Raw genomic sequence first — 21,998 nt, 5'->3', positions numbered from 1 at the left:
GTAATGCTGTGCATACACATACCAGTCAGCTTCAGGATGCCTTAAAGGAAAAGCCAGTTTAGTTCTAGACTGGCCTGAGGACTGAGGAAACACAAAGGTACAAACCAAGCCACCTTTACCACCTCAGCTCCTGGGCAAGTCAGCTCGGTGATCTAGGACAACATTTCTAATGTACCAACAAGTGGAGGAAAAAAAACAAACCCCAAAGTGTTTTTAACATAGTTATGCCTGGCATTTACTTCTCACCAACCATAAGCCCAAAGTCTGCAGCATGGCTTAAAAGCCATGACATTTCTAAACAATACGTGGAGGGGATGGACAGGGGTGGGAGGTGCATCTGGGCATCTGCACCTCCTTGGATTCCTGGTCCGCCCAAAGTTTAAAATCACTTGCTTGGCAATGGCAGCAGCATTGCTAATCAGGCAGTGCTGAGGGAGTCCACTGACTTCACGGCTCATTAAACTCTACCTTACGCCTTCTAAACTCTTCATCCCACAGGCCTCAATGACCCACTCTTCTTTTGAATGGTCCTGATTTTCACCCATTCAGCTCCTCTTTCACAGTTCACCTGTCTGTTTGCTTCTCCTGGTCACGAAGCACCTATTTCACAGGTGGGCAAACTGTTTTTAACTCACTACAGTGTAGTTATATGTATTTTTGCTCCAATCTTCAACTGAACAACACAGCCCAAGGCCCCTAGCAGAGGAGTAAAACTTCTAGTTTATTTTGAACTGGGGAAAAACACCTGTTGCCTTCAGTAGGATGAGACACCTCACCCTCTTCATGCCGCCCCCCACTCGCAAAATCCTGGATCTGCCCATGCACGTGATTATTTCCCATCTGCCTACCTATCGACTGCGTACCCTTGTTGGAAGGAGGCTAACAGCATCCTGGCCTGCAGCAGTAGGAGCGTTACCAGCGGACTGAGGTGACTCTTCCCCTCGATTCAGCACCGCTGAGGCCATGCCTGGAGCACTGCGTCCCGTTTTGCCGCCCTCCCACTGCAGAAAGGATGTGGAAAAAATCAGAGAGTCCAGTGGAAAGCAACAAAAATGGTGAGGGGGCTGAGGGGACTGGGCTTATTTAGTCCGGAGAAGAGAAGACCGAAAGGGGATTTAATAGCAGGGTGCTTACAACAAGCTAGCCCGGGGTGGGCAATGCTTGGGGGGGCCGAGTGCCAACCCCCCCTCCATCCCCGCAGCCTGGACTGGGAAGGGAGCGGTCTCTCTCCGGGGCGGACAACGGCATGTCGTCTACCCCCGCCACGTCGCGGCGTGTTGTCCACCCCGGTCAGGGGCGCACGGGGCCTGATCTTCGTGTCTCCCCCCACACTCTGGCATGGAGCCGGTGGCGAAGGAGCAGCGGTGTCCAGGGAGTTGAGGTTGGATACTAGGAAGGCCTTTCCCACAAGGAAGCACCGGGACGGGCTGTATAAAAAACACCATCCTCGGGGCGGGGGGTGAAGACCGAGTCCTGCCTGTCGCTGGCGCTGGTGCGGCCTCGAGCAGGGGCCGGGCTAGGCGAGGCCCCCTCCAGCCCCCGGGGCGGGAAGCAGGAGGCGGCGCGATGGCGGCGGCGCTGCGAGAGGCGAAGCGGGTGCTGCGGGCCGAGCTGAAGCGGCGGCTGCGCGCGCTGAGCGAGGCGGAGAAGCGGCGCCAGTCCCGCCTGCTCGTTCGCCAGGTGGGTGGCGCCGCGGGGACTTCCCGGGGACGCGCGGCCTTGCCACCCGCCGCCGCCTCCAGTCTCGCCGGGCCGGGCCGGGCCCCGCCGTCGCCGCTCGGCGGGGGAGAGCAGCGGGCCTGTATCACCCGGGGGGGGGGTCGGTTGAGTTAAACCGCCCGGCCCCGCCTCCAGCACTGCCGGGGGGGCGGGGGGGTGCTCCAGGGACGGTAGATATCTCCAGGGGGAAATCTCTGGGTGGGGGGTAGGCAGTGGTCCCCAACCTGTGGGGCGCTGCATAGGGCGGCCATTGTACAGGACGGTCTGGTTGTCCTCTATCAATACAAAACCCCACACCTTTGTCCTCTGTTTTTCTCTTCAAGAGAAATTAGACACCTTATCTCTTCTGTTTTTCCCTTGAAGACAAATCGGATGCCTTTATTTCCTCTGGTTTTCTCTTCAAGAGAAACCGGACAGTTTAGCTCCTCTGTTTTTCTCTTCAAGAGAAACTGGATGCCTTTATGTCCTCTGTGTTTCTCCTGAAGAGAAACACAGAGGACATAAAGGCATCAGGTTTCATATCAGCAGAGGTGAGAGTAGCAGAAAACCAGGATGTCCTCGAGGACGGCCCTCCTAGGTCAGTGTACCACCAGTGCTACACAGACAGCCTGTCCGAGAGGTTTTGTTATAATTACTTATAGAGCCGACCTGAGCAGGGTGTGGGGCCCGGGGCAAATCAGCCCGTGCAGGGCCTCACCCCGGCTCCCATCCGGGCCCCGCACCTGAAGAAGCTGCAACCGCCGATGCCAGCAGCAGCACTGGCAGCAGGCGAGTGGGGAGGTAGCGAGCGGCTCCACGGGACCCCCCAGAGCGCGGGGCATGGGGCGGTCCCCCACAGGGACGGCCCTGATTATGTTATATGACAGAAACTTGCAGGTGGTCTTTACGGCTGAGCTGAAGAATGTGCTGGTGGTACACTTAAGGTCGTATCATTTTAACTTGGTGCAAAGTCTGTCAGAGTTTGGGAACCCCTAGGATAGGGCTCATTCATTCAAATACATATTAAATGTTGTCTCCGACTTATGCAGTTGTCCTGCAGATTTTTAAAATGTAATGTGCATTTGCCTTTATGACGGAAAGACAATGCACCGTAATCTGTAACTGAGATACACGACACCAACGTGCCTGTGTGCTTGCATGTTGTTAAGTTGTGTGCTGCAACCTCCCCGAGTACATTCCGAGTTGGTAGCCCTATGGGTAACTTTCTCCAGTGTTTTACTACCCTCCTCCTGAGAAAGTGTTTCCTAATATCTAACTTAACCATCCCTTGCTGCAGCTCAAGACATTGCTCATTGTTCTGTCATCTGCCACCACTGAGAACAGTCCAGCTCCATGTAGCTCTGAGGTGCAGGAGGGGGCGTGTAGCCAGGATGTGCAGAAAGGGGCGTGTAGCTTCGAGGCAGGGCTGGGGGTGGCCTGCAGCTCAGAGGCGCAGGAGGGGTGGCATGTAGCTGGGACGTGAAGGAGGGGGTGACATGCGGCTCAGAGGTGGAACGAAACCAGCGTGGGAGCTGTGGTTTGGGAGGGGGGAAGCCTTGAGAAAAAGCCTGTTCGAAGCTGAAGTGGGTGGGGGAAAAGTAAAGAGAAAGGAATGGGAAAAAAAAAGGTTCAGAACCTTGTACCCATTTCACTGAATTTGGATTGGGATTGGGGGGGGCGGTTAGTACTCATGTCCAGGCAGAGCTGAGACCCAGCAGGCTCATTGTATGTCACTCCGGGGCAGAGCTGAGACCCAGCGAGCTCATATCACACTGAGGCAGAGTTGAGACCCAGTGGGCTCACTGCATGCCATGCCGGGGCAGAGCTGAAACCCAGCACAGTGGCGGTAGTAGGATTGATTGCTGCTGCTGTTTGCGCGGAGGTGCTAGAGCAAGCAGCAAACTGACAAGCTGAACCTGGGTGGTCAGGGTTGCATCCCTGAGGATGGGAGGAGGTGTTGGCTCGCTGTTTTGGGCAGTAGAGTTTAGGAGGGTTTCCACAGAGCCGAGAAATGGGAAAGGCTGAGCATTGTGCATTCTGGGCTGCTGGAGGAATTACAGTGGAGCATTTTATCTCCTCAGAGCACGTTCTAAATGTACACATTTAATTCCTGCTGGGACAGACCTGTCATCAGCCTCTGAACTGTTGCATATAAAGTAGGGCTAGGTTTAAAGTCCTTTGATACTGCAAATATACCTGACACAACTCCTTTGAGCAGTTCTGTCAATGGTGGGGGCCTGGGGAAAACCAAAGCAGGAGTGATCTGGTTTACAAGAGCAGGGTCCAAGGTTGAAAGGAAATGCAGTAGGCCAGAGTGCATGGGGTTGCAGGTTACAATGTGAACATTTTATAAAGCTGTTGCCTCACTGGCCTTCTCTAAGGATATTTATGTAGCAATGCTGAATTGTACTGAAAGGGCTTGTCCCATTTGGCATATATTTCCATGTATATTTTAGCATATTTTCATTCCTCAATTATATTTCTCACATTGTTCTTATAATTTGAAAGCATATCTTGCAGCATTTAACTATATAAGACACAGCGTGCTAATAAAACATACTTTTCAAATGCCCAGTGCATGTATGAATTACAGTTGTTTTATAGATGTAATTTTTTTGTTTTAATAAGCCCAATAAACTTTTATTTTCAAGTCCCTGCTTGTAATAGAACTGTCTCCCTCTTTGTGCTAGGGCCTTCTGGATGATTTACATTGTTTTATAGCTTGCTTCACAAAAGACCTCAAAGCACTTTAGAGAATTTGTTTAGCATCTTGGTGTAGCCATTTCTGGGATGGGATGTTCACAATCTTAAGGGATTGTAGATTTCTACCATGTCCAAGCAGGCACGATTCAAGTAAATCTTCCTCTATTGACATACTATTCTTCTAATATTTAATGTAATGGAAATATACATCGTGAACCTCAGGAATTGAGCACACAACCTTTGAATTTTGGAGTAGTATACTACCCTCTATCCTTTGGAGACAGAGATGTTATTCCTTGCCAGTTTAATTAAGAGCAATCTCATGCAGGATGGAGTTTTCAGAAGCACTCAGCATTGACCTACCTTTGCTTCTGTTGAACTCATTAGTAAAACGCCCATTGTTGTCAGTGGAAGCAGATTTAAGCCAACACTGAATGCTTTTGAACGTTGCCACCTTTAAAAAAAATAAAGCTATATAAGGAAGATAGGGAACAATTGTCTAGTTCACAGCATACTATGGACATTGATTGAAGTACCAATCCTGCAAGCATTTTAATTTTACTTCTAAGAGACAGAAAGTAGGGCAGAGTGGCACCTTAAACTCACTGGTTCAGAGCTTTGTAGGCAGCACTTTGTTTCGTCAGATGCTAGGAATGGAGTTGTCAGGTCTAAATCCATTCCTAATATCTGACAAAGTAGGTTGTTGGCTACAAAAGCTCATGCCTCTCTGAATCAGTTAGTTTTGAACGTGTCACCTACCATGCCTTCCTTCCAGACCTCTTTTTAGACTGGGGCACAAATAACTAACTACATTGTATTATATGTTCTTTCGGGACAGCCAGATCCTTTCTATAGGAGCTGGATATACATGCTTGAAAGGGACACTGGGGGAGGGTGGAGGGATCTCCTGTGGGAGTGAGGTAGAAGTGTAGTGGGTGGGCTGGAGTGGGAGAAATAGGAAGCGCTTTCTTCTGTCTGATTGTAAATAGTGGTTGGGAAAGATGGTTGAGAGTAGGACTGCGCGAGGCTTTGGACAGAGCTTCGGATCCAGAGAAGCTTCGGACGCTTCAGGGTCTGAAGCAGCACATCCGGGTCGAAGTGCTGCCTCGTTAGGCTTCCCGAAGCGGTTCGGAGCTGCCTTGGAGATCGGGCCATAGGGTATAATGGGGAAATAATAAAATATCTATAACTTTGTTGTTTTGTGTCCAATATGAATGAAATTTTCAGGGCAGGTAGACTCTGCAGAGAGGATGAAGCCTGCCAGGTTTCAAGAAGTTTGGTTGAGGGGTTTGTGGGGAATGGCACCCCAAATTCTTGAAAGCAAAACTCCTGTCACATCTAGGCATTACAACATAGTGGGGTGAAAACTGCAGGGGTGGTAGCTCTTGCTGAGGCCACAAGCCCTGCCAAGTTTCAAGAAGATCCAGTGCAGGGGTTTGAGGGGAACTGCCCCTCAAGCTGTGGACAAGCAAAACTCATGCCATGGGTGCTTGTGGGGCTGGCTGTGTCTGTCTTGGGGCCGGGGAGGGGAGACACTGCTGCAGGCCTGGCTGCTGAGCTGCTGTGTTCCCAGTTACCAATCAATCATGATTCACCCAGGGACTGAGGGACAAGCTCAATACACAGGACCTAGCTACTACATAATGACTTAATGAGCATCAATCAGCACCTACAAAACCAGGCTAAGGAGAGAAAAAAATACAGACAATCAACTGCCCCAAGACAGACACCATCTTGGCACCAGTTTTGCCTGTCAGCAGCTAGGGGTGCAGGCCCCAGACCCCCCCTGCACCGATCTCCTTGACAGCTGGCAGGCATCGTGGCCTCAGCAGGGGCCACCATCCCTGCAGCTGTCACCCCGCTGCGCCTGAACACACGCAGTGTCACCCATGGCATGAGTTTTGCTTGTCTGCAGCTTGAGGTGTAGTTCCCCCCAAACCCCTGCATTGATCTCCTTGAAACCTGACAAGCTTTGTGGCCTGCAGTTTTGACCCCCCTGTGGTGTAACACACAACCATGACATGAGTTTGGCTTTCAAGAATTTGGGGTACAGTTCCTCCCAAACCCTTGCACCGAGCTTCTTGAAACTTGGCAGGTTTCATGCTCTCAGAAGAGGCTACTGTTCCTGCAAGTTTCATCCAAATTGGACAAAAAACAACAACATTATAGATACTTGATTGATTCCACATTATACTCTATGGCCAGATCTCTGAGGGTGCTCCAAACTTTGGAGCTGCTTTGGCCAGATAGATGCAGAAACTTGGTCCAGAGTTCTGGATCAGATCGCGGCCATCTGAAGTGACCGGATCCAAAGCCTAATCGGATTGCTGCTGACTCGCACAGGCCTAGTTGAGAGTGGCTGGAGGGTTTGCTTATGGGGCAGTTAGGCAGAGGAGTGGGAGTTCAGGTTTGAATTCTGAAGCTTTGGGAAATCTGTTATTTTTTTATCTGTGGATTGCTGATTTATTGTAAGATGCTCTCAGCCTTTTGGATAGGGCAGAACATAAATGTTAAAAATAAATAATAAATATTGTTAGGAGATAGTGTAGCAAGCCTCAGAGAAATGCTTGAAAGTGTCAAGAAAACATGTTAAGTAATTAAAGGATGAAAACTTGACTGCCCAATAGTTATACACAGTTGCACCTGAGACAAGAGAAACTTTACTGGTAAATTCCTATCTTGAAAACAACTTAATTCAACTTGGAGTAGCTGCACTAGGTTTACTTCTCTACTAGTATTTAATTAGCTTCTGGATGGGTCAATGTTTGTGCTCGTGACTGAAGTCACGCTGTTTGCATGCCCTGATTCTGCAATAATAGCCATGACAATGATCAACGTTTTTCCTCTTTGGAAATTTCTGTATAGTTTTTATGAACTGTTCTGAATCGCAAGGACTGCATAATTTCACAGGTTTCCAAATAAAAAAATATTTTTTAGTGAACCTTGCTCTTACATTTCTTGTTTTGAATGCTTACAGGCCATACAGTCATTTTATTTTTTGGATATACCAGGAGAAGTTCCAGTAATCAGGTATTTATGCCCCAACTTGAGAACACCATGGAGAAAATGGGACAAAAGCTTTAAGTTTTGATTCTATCTTCCCACCAAACCCATGAGAAAGATCTACTCTGTGGGTCCTGTTTGTCTTGAGTCACAGATGCATCCTACAGACTATGCATTTGGGGTCTGTCCCCATGTTGTCTTTTAGTTATCCCAAGTAATCAGTGATATGCCCTTAGCGGCTCCCCCAATCAAGGGGGCTTATAGCTCTACTTGGTGGGCTTTAACCCATGTTCTGGAATAATACATCAAAAGGCTTATGCATTTGAAGGTGGTGAGGGGTGGAGTGAGGAATAGTACTTCTGTAAAATGATAATGAGGTACTTTCCTTCCTTGTGCAGGAAGTGTTGTATGCGTGTTATGACTAACCTGTGTGGATGTGGGGAGAGAACTATGGTAAGAGGCACAGGGCCTCTAAGATACCAAAAAAAGAGCAAGGCAATTCCCTTTCAGTCCCTGGCTTAGCTTGGAGAGGGCAGCAATAAGACTTTCTTATTAGCAGAAAGGGAGAGAGAAAACCTGGGACCTCAGCTTCTTACAGAAAGCTCAGGTCAGGCTAAGGAAGCAGGTCCTTGAAAAGGGCTTCAAACTTCAAATTCTGTTCCTAAAGTAAAGCTTTACCTAGCTTTTTTTCCTTCTTGAGTTACAATAATTGACATATTCCTCCATCTGCCAAGGCCCAGGTATGTGATGCAGGGTGTGATAAAGACCAGCGGTTCTCAACCTTTTTTGTACCAAGACCCATTTGTAAACGTCAATGGCCAGTCCTGACCCAGTGCCCCTTACTCCCAACCTGGCCCTTGCCCCCAGGTCCCCAGTGCAGGGGGTGGGTGAGTGGGGCAGCGTGGGGTGTGCGTAGGGCATGGGAGGCCCCAGGCAACCCCTTGCAGGCTGGAACTCTGCCAGCCTGCAAAGGAAAAGTTAAGATTTCCCACATTTTTTCTCCTTTAAAGGAGAATCCATTTTTCAAGTTTGTTGATTCATTTTTCAAGTTTGTTTCTGACCCTTTCATATATTCTTGCTACCCACTTTTGGGTCATGACCCACAGGTTGAGAAAAGCTGATAAAGATGAATAAGGACTTCCCAGGCCTAGCAGGTTCTCACCTTCAGCCCCTTTTCTACAGCAGTGTTGGTCCTCTGAGAATGCTTGTAAGTGTGTAAGGAATCTCAAGCAGAGAGGAATGTTCCACTTGAGAGTTAATTCTTAAATGCTGCTCCAGACCTTTGTTGCTATATCCTCAATGATACTAATATGGTTTATAAACATGAGTACACAGTATCATCTGTATTGATTTTATTGCTAGTGAAAACACAACAGCACAAATTTACCAGGGATGAAACGTTAGACAGAGTTTATATTTCCAAGCCTTTCGCTGAGATTGAGGTATTTATCCAGTTTTCATAAACTGACTGCAGTAATTTTTTCGTGTAGGTGATTGGCCATTCCAAGTACAAAGAGTCCCAAAGAATTGCAGTCTTCCTGAGCATGCAAGATGAAATCCAGACAGAAGACATCATTAAGGACATTTTTAATCAGGGCAAAGAGTGTTTCATTCCACAGTACAAGCCCCAGAGCAACCACATGGATATGCTAAAGTTAGCATCAGTTGAAGAAATTTCTTCACTTTCTGTGACATCCTGGAATATCCTTCAGCCGAGTGATGATGACATACGGGAAGAAGCTTTGTCTGGGGGTGAGTGTTTTCTTTTGCTAACCTCAGTCCAACAATTAATCTCACTGAGCAAGAGTAATTTGGTGGTTAGTGGAGGTTAGCTAAAGGCAAAGGCAAACTGGTTTCTGGTTCTGGAAGTTGTAGAACTTTCAGGGTGGTGTCCATAGGTGTAAATGAGAGTGCTTTTAGAATCCTAAATCCTACAAATTGTTCTCCATGAATAAATCTCAGTGATTTAAAACACCAGTTTTATGCTTTTGGCTTTTCATAAGATAGTGTTAAAGTCAGTTTAGAGGTCAATATACAATTCTAGCCAGTGCTAATTTTACTGTCATTTATCCTTCTAAATCAAAGCCAGCTCCTCAACCTGATGTCTGCTTGCTTATAAATCTAAACATACCTGTTGCCTGTGTTCATGTTCCTTCTGTGTTTGTTTTCTTTAACTATTCTAGTGGACATCTTCACAGAGTATTCACAGATTTTTTAAAGAGTATTCATTTAAAAAAATGCATAATTCATGCTCAGAATCTGAGTTTGAGCTGTGCTCATCTAGGGTCTGGACACATGAACAGCTATGCTGTTTTACTGATGTTCATTTATTGATGTATGCTGGAAGGTAGGGGTAGGATTCAGAGTGGCTTAGCAAATTGGAGGATTTGAAAAAATTAGATTGAAAAATTAGACTGAAGAAATGTCATGAGGTTCAACAAGGACAAGTCCAAAGTCCTGCTCTTAGGACGTAAGAATCCCATGCATCGGTACAGCTTGGAGACAGAATGGCTAGGCTGGGGGCCACTTGGAGTTACCGTGGACAATAAGCTGGATATGAGTTAACCATGTGACCTTATTGCCAAGAAGACTAACAGCATGCTGGGTTGCATTAGTAGGAAACTAAGATAAGCTAAGGAGATTAGTAAGAGAGACATTGGGGACTTGGAGCCTCAATGAGATGGGAGTCTAGGATGGGTGGTTGTTCCTTAAGGAAACAATCCTCCGAGCTCAGAGGAAGTCAGTCCCAACACTAACCAAAGGGGGCAAGAGTGCTGAAAAGCCCCCTTGGCTCAGTGAGAGCATCCTGGAGGGCCTGAAGGCAAAAAAGGTGGCATACAATCAGTGGAAGCAAGGGGCTATCACCAAGGAGGATTACACCTTTGTTGCTCGTGATTGCAGGGAGGCAGTTAGGAAGGCCAAGGCAGAGACGGAACTAGGGCTGGCAACCAGAATTAAGGATAACAAAAAGTCCTTTTGCAAATATGTAAGGAGTAAGAAGAAGGCACCAGGTAACGTGGGGCCCCTTCAGGACAGGCTTGGCAATCTGGTGATTGCAGCAAAGGAAAAAACTGATCTCTTCAACGAGTTCTTTGCCTCCATATTTCTGAGCAGGGACTGGGACAACTCCTCCACTAGAATTACAGACAGGCTCAGTGGACACAATGCCATGCCTAGGGTCAGGGACAATCTAGTCAGGGAACTTCTGGAGGGGCTGGACATGTTTAAATCAGCAGACCCGGATGCTCTTCATCTGAGGGTACTGAGGGAATTGGCGGCAGTCATAGCAGGGCCCCTGGCACAGCTATTTGAGCACTTGTGGTGCTCTGACCAGGTCCCAAAGGACTGGAAAAGGGTCAGTGTGGTCCTCATTTACAAGAAGGGGAAAAAGGAGGACCTGGGTAACTATAAGCCAGTTAGTCTCACCTTGGTCCTTGGGAAGATCTTTGAGAAAATGATCAAGGTGCACATCTGGGGGGGGCAGCATGGGAGGTAATGCTCAGGGGCAACCAACATGGGTTCGCTGCAGGCAGATCCTGCCTGACTGACCTTGTTTCCTTTTATGACCAGGTCACAAAGTCCTTGGATGCGGGTGTTGAGGTGGATGTAGTCTACCTGGACTTCAAGAAGGTCTTCGACATTGTTTCTCACCAGATGCTCATAAAAAAAACTAGGTGACTGCGGCATTGATGCCTACACAGTCATATGAGTGGCAAATTGGCTTGATGGTAGCACCCAGAGAGTGGTGGTAAATGGGTTGTTTTCGACTTGGAGGGATGTGGGCAGTGGAGTTCCCCAGGGCTCGGTCCTCGGGCCTGCGCTATTCAAGATCTTTATCAGAGACTTGGAGGTGGGCATGTCCAAATTCACTGATGACACAAAGATGTGGGGAGAAGTGGGCACACTGGAGGGGAGGGACAGAATCCAGCTAGATCTAGACAGGTTACAGAGGTGGGTGGATGAGAATAGAATTAATTCAATGCAGACAAGTGCAAGGTGCTGCATCTAGGGAGAAGGAACCTGCAACATACCTAGAGGCTGGGGAACTCCCTTCTCAACAACACAGTGGCTGAAAGGGATCTCAGAGTCATTGCTGACTCCAGGATGGACATGAGCCGCCAATGCGAGGAAGTGGTCAGTAAGGCTAACCACACCTTGTTGTGCATCTACAGATGCATCACAGGCAGGTCCAGGGAGGTGATCCTTCCCCTCTGCAGCAGTGGTCAGGCCACAGTTGGAGTCCTGTGTCCAGTTCTGGGTGCCGCACTTCAAGAGGGATGTGGCTAACCTTGAGAGGGTCCAGAGGAGGGCCACTCACCTGGTCAGGAGGCAGCAGGCCAGGCCCTACAAAGATAGATTAAAGGGCCTGAACTTATTCAGCCTCCACAAGAGAAGACTGAGAGGGGATCTGGTGGCCATCTATAAACTCACCAGGTGGGACCAGCAGAAAATAGGTGAGGCTCTGATTCCCTGAGCACCACCTGGGATAACAAGGAATAAAAGCCACAAATTGGTTGAGAGTAAGTTCAGGCTTGATATCAGGAGGCATTACTTTACGGTTAGGGCTGCCAGGCTCTGGAATGGGCTCCCAAGGGAGATGGCCCTTTCCCCTAACTTGGGGGTCTTCAAGACAAGGTTGGATAGCGATCTGAGTGGGGTATTATGATCCCAGCACTCGTTCCTGCCCAGGGCAGGGAGCCAGATTCTGTGATCTGTTCAAGTCCCTTCTGACCCTAGAAACTAGGAAACTATGAAAGTTGCCAGCAGATTGGGGGAAGTAATTATTCCCCTTTATTCAGCACTGGTCAGGCCACATCTGGAGAACTGTGTCCAGTTTTGGGTCCCTCACTACAGAAAGGATGTGGACAAGTTGGAGAGAGTCCAACGGAGGGTGACAAAAATGGTTAGAGGGCTGGGGCACATGATTTATGAGGAGAGGCTGAGGGAACGGGGCTTATTTAATCTGAAGAAGAGAAGACTGAGGGGGGATATGATAGCAGCCTCTAACTACCTGAAGGGTGGTTCCAACAGAGGATGGAGCTGCACTGTTGTTAGTGGTGACAGATGGCAGAACAAGGAACAATGGTCTCAAGTTGCAGCAGGGGAAGTTTAGGTTAGATATTAGGAAAAACTCTTTCACTAGGAGGGTGGTGAAGCACTGGAATGCGTTACCTTAGAGAGGTGGAATCTCCATCCTTGGAGGTTTTTAAGGCCTGGCTCAACAAAGCCTTGGCTGGGATGATTTAATTGGGGATGGTCCTACTTTGGGCTGGGGTTTGGACTAGCTGACCCCCTGAGGTCACTGCCAACCCTAATTTTCTATGATTCTATCTGAATCCTTTGTCTGCTTATGGTCCACATTAAGTAGAATTTAAATCAGTGTTGCTTATCTTGAATGAACACATACCCCAGTATGTTTTACATAAGTTTTCTATGCCAGCATAAATTACAATGGGATGATACACAGACAGAAATGTAGCCATTTTATGGTAGTTGCACACAATACGGCTAATGGTATTTAACAGGCCTCTAGAATCAATGTAACCTGAACCAGTCAAGTTTTACTCCTGATTCTTTCAGGGCCAAGTCTTCATCCGTTCAGGAGAAGTAACCTTGTGGTTTTTATCATCTGTCTACTACTTTTTCCCCCCTGTAAACTCAGTTATGCTGGTATAAGTGTGTTATATATGTCCTCACTCAAGGTTAAGTCACAGTAGTGTAGTTGCACTTACTGTGAGATGGGAGTGGACAGATGAAATGGGTACAATGGATCAGCCTATATGCTATCTCAAACAATAGTTTGGATGCTGAAGTATGAAATCTACATGGAACTATTCAACTGTTACTTGCTTCCCTAAAGTGTGTCTAATGAATTACCATTTTATACATCAGCAGATTTAGGGACTTCTGATAGCGACCCTTAAAATTGCCAAAGTTCTATTAATTCAGCTTAGTTCAGCCACTTGGGACAAGCTACACGATGCATGATGAAATACAGTTAGCGGCATTTAACAGGCCTCTAGGAGACAACAGAAAGGGAAGACAGGAACATCTTGGGTGAAATTTAGCTAGAAAGGGGGCTACACAAGAACCACTGCAGCCCTTGTAGAAGAAGCCTGTCAAGGAAGACTTGCAATATGGCAGGGGCAGAGATCCAAGATGTTTTTTCACATGAATCTCCTGCCTCATGTTTAAAGTAACACTGAGGTAGTAGAATGGAGCTGGGCACATGTTTTTTCAAGTTTCAATATTTTGATGAATTGAACTGAAAGAAATTGTTCCTCTTTTTCCAACTAACTTTAATAGCAACATATATACACACTGCTTCTGGCACTTGGACTTTTTCCTCAACTTTTTCCTATGCTTGACCTCCATGGCACTATATTTCTATCTGTGTGTGACATCTTCAGATGATTCAGTAGTTCTCCTATTCACAGGCTGGAAGGACAGACATCCTTCCTCTTTCCCTGAATAACTTTTGGAAGTCTGGTAAGGGCATTTAGACCCTGATGCTGTTGCCTGATGAAACACAAACCAGACAGACCACTCCCAGCAGAAACAAGGACAATGCTTCTGCAAAATGCTGTTGCCATATTTTTCAATCTTCAGTACATTGGTTGGAACACAGGCTGCTTTGCTGCTACCCATATCCTTCTTGTTGGAATTATGCATGTATGAATCATTTATCTCCATAATTTTATCAAATACTGTGGTGATCTAAGGCATTTACATTGTTATGGATAGCTAACATGATGTTATAGTAGCAATGTTCCCATTGCTTGCATAAATTGTGATGTAATTTCTAAGAAATACCCTGCAGGTACATAAATAAGTTATGTTACCACTGACTACATCCATTTTACATGTCCAAAAACTCAGGTCTAGATGATCTATAAAAAAAATTTCCTTCTTACAAGTCTGGTTCCTGTGAAGGATGGCTTCATATCTATTCTGTGTGGAGTGTTCATAGTTCTTGGGTATGGTTTACAGGTTATATATTGTACATAGAGATACTTCTGTTGTTAAAGCCCTTTGTAAAATCAGTATTGTTCTATTTACATCTTGACAGCACAATGTATTACACACATTATTGACACAGATCATAGCAGTTTCTCTGGTGGAAGTCTTTCATCCTCTTTACCACGTATGAATGACACCATCCATTTGTCACTTGAAGTGTTGCTGTCTTGGCCATTGTAAGTACTAAGCAACATAATGAGGAAAGGTGAAAAAGCTCATCCTTTGTGGTAAGCATATGTGTACAATGCATGACTTGGTCCATTTCTAGTCAGACCTATTCCATGTTAGTACAAAGACTTTGAGATGCATCTGCACTGACATTTTCCATGCTCCTTTTTGGAACAATCCAGGAGTATAATCTCTTCCCAATACATCCCAATTTATATGTGCAAATCTCTAACCACCATGCGTAAAATATGCACTGAAGGGAGCCATTACACTGTGTGTTACTTGCTCTAACTATTAATTTTGTTTAAAGTCCATCTGGATTACAGTGGCTGGCTGAACAGCAGCCCATGGTAGAAATCTGTTTCATGACTTTAGGAGGAATAAACCGGATAAAGCAAAAGCTCTTGTATATAGACATACAAGTGACAAAGGACAAAAGAATGTTTCCTTATCAGCTTTCATGTCCTTGTGTTTTAGTGTAGTCCAGTGAATTAAGCCCTGGACTGGGAGTGATGAGAGACAATTCTGTTCCATTTTGCCACTGATCTTCTGTGGAAACTAGGGAATGTGACTTGATTCCTCTACTTTGTTTTTCCTTATCTGTAAATTGGCATAATGTTACTTACCCACTGGGATAGGTCGTCCATGCCTCTTTTTGTTGGTACTACCCAGTCTACTCCACCTCCTACTTATTGCCTGCCATAATTTTGATGGTAACCACCGTGTGTTTAGAGGGAGGCTGCCCTTGAGAAAGGGATAGTCCTTTTCTGGGTACCCTAGGACTATTATCATGGCCTCCCAGCCAGTCCCTAGCTAGCCCATACCTGACTGGTGGTTCCCCATCTGGCCCTTTGTAGGGACTCTTTTTCTCTTTCTCTTTTTTCTACCCAGAATCAACACAGGGCCCCTCAGGCCCCACCCCTTGTTTGAGCTTCAGCCTTTTCAACTTCAGCCCTCTTTCTCTGGCTGAGACCCTATGGCTCAGGTCCATTATTTCGGGCCCTGGATCTCTAGGCCTCAATGGAGGGTACTTGCTGCTTGTGGTCTTCTCCACCTCTACAGCCACTTCCAGTCCTCCAGTATAAAACTAAAACAAAAAAATGCAAGCAACTGCTTTAAACTCCAACTGTCAAAGCCCCTCCTCTGAGTTGTCATACCACTGCCAAGCCACCTCCCAGCTCTCTCGGTCTCTCAGCCCTTGGAGTACTTGCCACAGCCTGCAGCTCCCACTCCCCACCAGCCTGAGCTGTCAGGAGCTCCTCTTCCTGCAGAGTTCGGGGCTGTGCTGCATCTGCCTCAGGGGCCCAGGCTTATATCCTGGGCTTCCCCCCTTCTAGCCAGGTGCTGTCCTGATTGGCGGTAGGTATATCCCTTTAGCCTCCAGAGAAGCTTACTGTTATTTCTCGGGCTAAATTGTAGTGGTGTCCTTGCTGCCTAACCAGACAGCTAGCTTCACCATATGCACTTGCAGTTTATGGGTTTCTAGCTGCCTACTCCCATTCAGCTAGCTCATAATCTGCTCTCTTCCCCCACCTGGGAGCATCCTTTTTTCCCCTACAAGACTCAAAAGTTTGAGTCCTGGGAGGAGTCTTCTCCTTTCTTGTCTCCCTCTGCTGTGCAAAGGTAACAGGGTTTGGGTTCCCTGTTACACCTGCTATTGTAAAAGTGCTGTGAGATTTAAGGATGAAAATTGCTAGATAAAAGATAAGTTGTTATTATTGTCAGTGGGTGCATCTACACGAGATGCTTCGAGCATAGTAGACTAATTCTACTATGTATTAACACAGTGGGCAAAACCTGTGCTAATGCACAGCAGTATTAGTCTACTGTGCATTAGCATCATCAAAAAAGCAGGTACTGGTGCTCATGTGCAGTAATGCTGATAATGGCACATTTATGTAGTACATGTAATTACAGGTACCAAATGTACCTTAATTACGGTTCATTAATGAACGTGTAGATGTACCCAGTATGACTTAAGAACCCTTATCAGTGTTGATATCCTGGATATGTTTATATTTGTGTGCACCTCTTTTGAAGACTTGCACATCAGAAAATATATATATATATTATGCATTTTATTTCATCTTAAGCTTGTGTCTTATGGTGTTTTATTTTCAATATTTTTCCATTGATCTCAGTGGGATCCTGTGGCTTCTTTATGCTCTTCAAAGTCAGGCTTGTGGCTGAATATGGGCTTAGGGATGTTACAATATCTTGGCTCCTAGACATTAATCCTGAATAGTCATTAACAAACACAGACAGACTGATAGTTGAGGTAGGCGTCATACATTATAGATATGTTTTAAATGATTCAGTTGAGGGAGAGTTTAAATATACAAAGGACAATTAGGCATTTGGCTTCCACTTGGTTTCTGTGTGTGTGTGTGGGTGTGTGTAAAGCATTCAAGCTAAGAGATGCCAGCATTCAAGTGTAGCCACCTTGTGTTTGCATGTCTGTTGATGTGATAGTGTACATTTTTGTCCATAGGACCCCTGCCTCATTCATCACCTAGATTGGCTGATGTTTACTTTAGGACCAGCTATTCAGTTTTTTTTTTCTCCTCCTTGTTCAGTGTACAGCCCAAGGCTGTATTCAGTGCAACTAAGCCTTATGGGCTTTTCTGTGCTATTCATCTCCAGTATCTGAGCTTTCCACAAATGTGAACAGGAGTTTGCTGGAGCAGAGGAATGGTGAGATTTGGGAATCTTGGGTTTCATTCCTCATTATACTGTCAGTCTCCTTGCCTAGGCAGTCCAGGTCTCCTGTCCTTGAGATCACTAACCCATAGAAGTTAGGAACAGACATTACAGAAGAGCCCTTTTAAGTTTGGTAGTCTGGTTTGTGTGCTCGGTTGTTCTGTTAGGAATGGCACCTGCAGAGCCTGGGTGGGGTTTTGGAAGCTGTGAAAAGCACAAGCATGATCACTGGGATCTTCAGAGATTCTCATCATTGAATATGAACAAGTGTCTACTGAGTCTATGCAAACTACAGTTTTTCCAGAGTTTATAACTTGGACAATTTTAGGTGGGTTTTAATGAAGATGGCAAAGGCACATTCCTGACACAAAGGCCACCTTCTTGTCATATTAAGTCTCTCCTCCAAAGCACTGAGGCACTAGATCTTTTCAAAGGAATGCCCCTCCCTTTCCCCCCCCGGCTTATTCTGGGAAACAAGTGAACTCTTTTGGCTGGCGTTTTCCACCCAAAAAAATAAAAAGTCAGCCTGAGGCAAACACCTGGCATGAAAAATTTCAGCCTATTCAGATAAAATGGTCCAATAACAATTCAGATAAAGTTGGCAAACTTAGAAGCAACTAGAAATCCACAGGGTCTGCTGATGAGAAGTGCTGAGCAGTCTGAAGAATGGTTAGTATCATCAGCCTTCTCTATACATAACACGCTGTCTCTCTTGACCAGTAGTTCTCAACCATGTTAGACTCCAAGCACCCGTTGGAAAATATCAGCTTTAAAATTTTTCTCTCTCATTTTTTTTAATGCCAGAAAATACTCAGAAAGACCACAACAGGTCAGAATGTGTTTAACACTATGCATTCCTGTTTGCAGTCTCTGGGTTTATCTGGGTTATCCACTGTGGCACCCTGGTTGAGAATCACTGCAGTAGGCAGACAGATGTGCATAGCATATACAGCTATGAATATCTCATTATAACATACTATAACTATATTCCTGTAAATACCTGTGTATATACACATAGGGGTGTGTATCTATTTTAATAAATACCTTATCTCAATAGTTATTTAATAAATTAAGAATGGACTCTTAATCTTAAATGCATATTATTATTCAATAATTAGGTCCAAAAGTTTCAGAATTCTCTGTACTGGCAACTTGAATGACTTGTTACCTAATTAGGGGTGCAGCGATAGCTATTTTGGGTGCCGATACTGATAGCTGATTTTTAAGGAGGCATATTGGCCAATACTGATCCGATTTCTGATACAGCTGCATGCAGCTGGTAAGTCCATTGTGGTGGAAAGGGAGGGTGGAGGGAAGGGACACGGGGAGGCAGATCAACACCCCCTGCGCTCCCTGGATGAGTGATGGCTCCGTCCGGCATCCCGTCTCAGCAGGACAGTGTCTGCCCTTGCTCCACTTCCTTACCGTGGGGGGCGTTGATCTGCCCTGCCATGCCCCTTCCCTCCTCCCTCCCCTTCCAGCACAACGGACTTACCAGCTGCACGCAGCTCTCCATGCTGCCTGGCTGTGCTCCTCACTGCCTGTGTGCTGAGCTGTGCCTGCGCACATGCATGAGCATTTATTGGCCAAATTATCGGTTGCATCAGGCTGATTTCCAATACAGCCAATTTTTTTATATCAGTGCCGATCTGATCCTGGACCACTGTATCAGTACACCTCTATACCTAATAATTGCAAAATTAATATTGTATCCTCAAAATGCTTACAAGCAATTTGCTAGCTAATAAATATACAACATACAACAAAATCAGACAGACTATGAAAGTACCAAGATACATTCTCGTCAGCTTATCTTTACATTGCTTCTTTGTCACCTGTCTTTTGCCAGTCCTTTGTCTTTTATTTTTTCTTAAGACCTTCAGGTTTGGGCTGCACCTTTAGAAGTCCTAGAACAGTTTGGGCAGTTTTGTAACATATAATTTTAACGTATTCGTGCTGGGAGGACACAGGAAACTTAGTTTATTGCTGGTATATTGGGGCTATGCACACTAGTTACTATGACCCCATTGAAAGGAAAATGGCTGGATACTTCTCATTTACAATTGCACCAACCCATTTGTAACTACTTTGAAATTATTGCTGGTGGGTCATTAGCCCCGTATTAGACTCTGTCACTGGGAACTGCCCTGCAGAAATATTTTTTAGCCACAAATGGTTTGTTCCAGCCACCTTTACACTCCTGCTACTTATTTATACTTTCAAAATGCCACACTCACCACTTTCACAACTTTGAGGGCTAAGATCAGCTGAGAATTTTAGCAGCTTAATATTATAGAGACCTTTTAGCACTGGGATACCTGGAATGGTTATCTATCCTGACTGTATTACGCTGAGGTTGAAAATCAAAAGTGGCATTTTTCTAAAATGTAAGACGTTGAATTTAAAAAACAAACAAACAACCTATGCACCAGAGATACAAGGATTTTGAAATACAAAGCACATAAGGGGGTTTAAAAAATAGAAAATGACAAAAAGGGAAAGCACTGTAACTGGGAGCAAAGTAAATATCTTAATATGTCACTTCAGATCCATTAATTGTTTTATATCAATATATGAAGGTAGAAGAGTGATTTATAGAACAATATGAATAATTTTGAGATAAGATGCATAGTTATAGTACCTTGGAGGTTCCTGGAACAGTTTTAAATAAGATGTGTTCAGATTGCCAGAGAAATGGAATGTAGATATGTTGGAAGCAATGATATTAAATATCACTGCAAAGTGGAAAAACAGAAAATGCTCCAAACAAGACTGTAAAGTGATTGAAGGCACTATTAGATTTTCTTCCCCTCTGGGAGACTTGATTAAAACTTACAGTATAATATATGTCAAGGAATAGATTATAATTTAAAATCTCTTTGCACTGGTCATAAAAAAGCACAGCTGAGACCATGCCATGAAACAAAATTGAAAATCAAGGCTTAGTTCTTAATGTAATTTATTTTTTAATGAAATGATTTAAAGTTTGGAATGAACTTCTACTTGAAGACAATGAGCCGTAGGATTGTGATATGCATAAGAAGAGCAAATTCAGTGCTAGTGAGGCATGAACATTCCAGCCTGAGTTCTCTGGTGGAGAGATACCATTTCCTTCATAACAGAGGAAGTACCACCCTGAGTGGAGCTAGTGGTCCATCTAATTCCTGCTTCAGAGACTCACTCACAGAGATTCCTGCCACTTACTCTGTGGCAAGAAGTTCCACAGAGTATACCCCTGCAATAATGCAGCCATAGGGGAAATTTGTTTCTAACCCTTCATCAGTCAACAAGTGGCTTATTCCCTGAAAGACAAAGCTGTTCCTTTCTTGCTTTAAGTAACCATGAGTGCTCTTATCATCTGATGCCTCCTGAGTCTGGGGGGCCACCAGCAGGACAATACTAGGGTGGGGGGGTCCCCCAGCAGCCAGTTGAACCAATCTCAGGGGTGGCATGAGCGCTCTCTGTGCCCCCTACCACCTGGAGCACTCGCTCTCAGGGGGAGCACCAGCACTCTCGGGGGGGGCTCATGCCCCCCCATGTCTCCCCTCTACGCATTGCCTATGCTTATCATTCCTTTAAGTGTTTAATTTAGTTATATTTAATTGTACTAAGCTCTTATGTTAGTATTACCTGGTGGCAAAGAGTTCCATGGGTTGATTTGGTATGCTTTATAGCAAACGTATATTTTACTTGATCAGTTTTAAATTTGAGGATACTCTAAGGCAGCAAATTTCCATTCCGAGAGGGCAGATATGATGATCTGGTTGACCTTCCCTAAAGCACTCATTATTCCTTTATGGTAATATCATTTCATCATATGCTGCTATCATGTTGTATCCTGTGCAAACTAAACCGTTCAATATTTTCCTCCTCCTCCCATATGGACATTTTCTTGGCTCTCTAATTTTTTTCCTGCTGGAATTATTTTTTGTAATGTTTTCAAATGTCATCTTCTGAATTCCTTCTGTGAAAGTAGGAATTACATATCACTTAATTCTACACTGAATTGAACCAAAAGTATTTTGCAGTGAGACTGATGTAGTAAATACCTCTGGAATATTAGCCTATGAAAGAAGATAGACCCAAGTACAGACCATCAAAAAGCCTGAGGCTGAATCAGTTCAGTCTTCTCAGGTTAGTCTAAGCTGCACAGACTGAACCGATAAGCAAGTGAACAGACATTTACCTTCAATTCTGGAAATGTAGCCACATGCCTGAAGTGGCCCAGGCCAGAAGCAGGGGAGCACAGTTCCCTGCTGGGCTGGAGCAGACAGCATGGATCAAAGCTAGGCTGCCCACCCTGCAAAGCAGGGTTTGTGGGAGAGGTGCAAAGCGTGCTGGGGACTGTGGGTTAACTTGAATCTAGAGGGGACCTGGGACAGAAGTTCAATAAATTGATTTAATGTAGATGTGTTAAGTCTGATACTACATCCATCCATGTTTATCTTAAATCACTTTCAAAATGTCCAAAACCAATTTATGTATACTGAACTTCTTTTGTGTTACAGATTTGAATGGGCTTCTGATCACTTATACTGGTTTAAGTGTCGTTTCTGTCCCTAGCCCTAAAGTTCCTTAAGGCTTTAAAAGGTTGCTTTATTTTGTAACCATTCTGAAGTGTTGCATTGGCATTTGCCTTATGGCATATGTCTTTGTTAGGACACCCAGAAAGATTACTTCTTCCACAATCAATTGAAGTTTAAAGA

At 45.2% G+C, this 21,998-nt stretch overlaps 1 protein-coding gene and 1 long non-coding RNA gene across 4 annotated transcripts in view; one reads left to right on the top strand and one right to left on the bottom strand.

Moving 5' to 3' along the window:
* Positions 1–208: 208 nt before the first annotated feature.
* LOC149852139 (uncharacterized) lies at positions 209–1,272 on the bottom strand. Its single transcript, XR_016439278.1, has 2 exons — positions 1,135–1,272; positions 209–1,001 (listed from the first exon to the last, which is right to left on the bottom strand). It is a non-coding gene; the product is annotated as an uncharacterized LOC149852139 (long non-coding RNA).
* The window catches only part of MTHFS (methenyltetrahydrofolate synthetase), a 37,913-nt gene continuing 16,850 nt past the window's right edge, over positions 936–21,998 (top strand). The window contains exons 1-2 of one of the 3 annotated variants that reach the window (XM_090028508.1): positions 936–1,055; positions 8,895–9,156. In XM_090028508.1, the coding sequence (XP_089884634.1) occupies positions 1,053–1,055; positions 8,895–9,156 (265 nt within the window). In that variant the 5' untranslated portion in view covers positions 936–1,052. Of the gene's footprint in view, positions 1,056–1,091; positions 1,382–1,406; positions 1,681–8,894; positions 9,157–21,998 lie in introns of those variants that run through there. The other 2 variants (XM_090028507.1, XM_090028509.1) reach the window with 2 other exon arrangements.

The sequence above is a fragment of the Crocodylus siamensis genome, chromosome 15, assembly GCF_052110815.1.
Source record: "Crocodylus siamensis isolate JL-2025a chromosome 15, ASM5211081v1, whole genome shotgun sequence".
Classification (NCBI taxonomy): Eukaryota; Metazoa; Chordata; order Crocodylia; family Crocodylidae; genus Crocodylus; species Crocodylus siamensis.
Note: the sequence above shows the minus strand (reverse complement) of the source record. Positions and strands in the feature narration are given on the sequence as shown.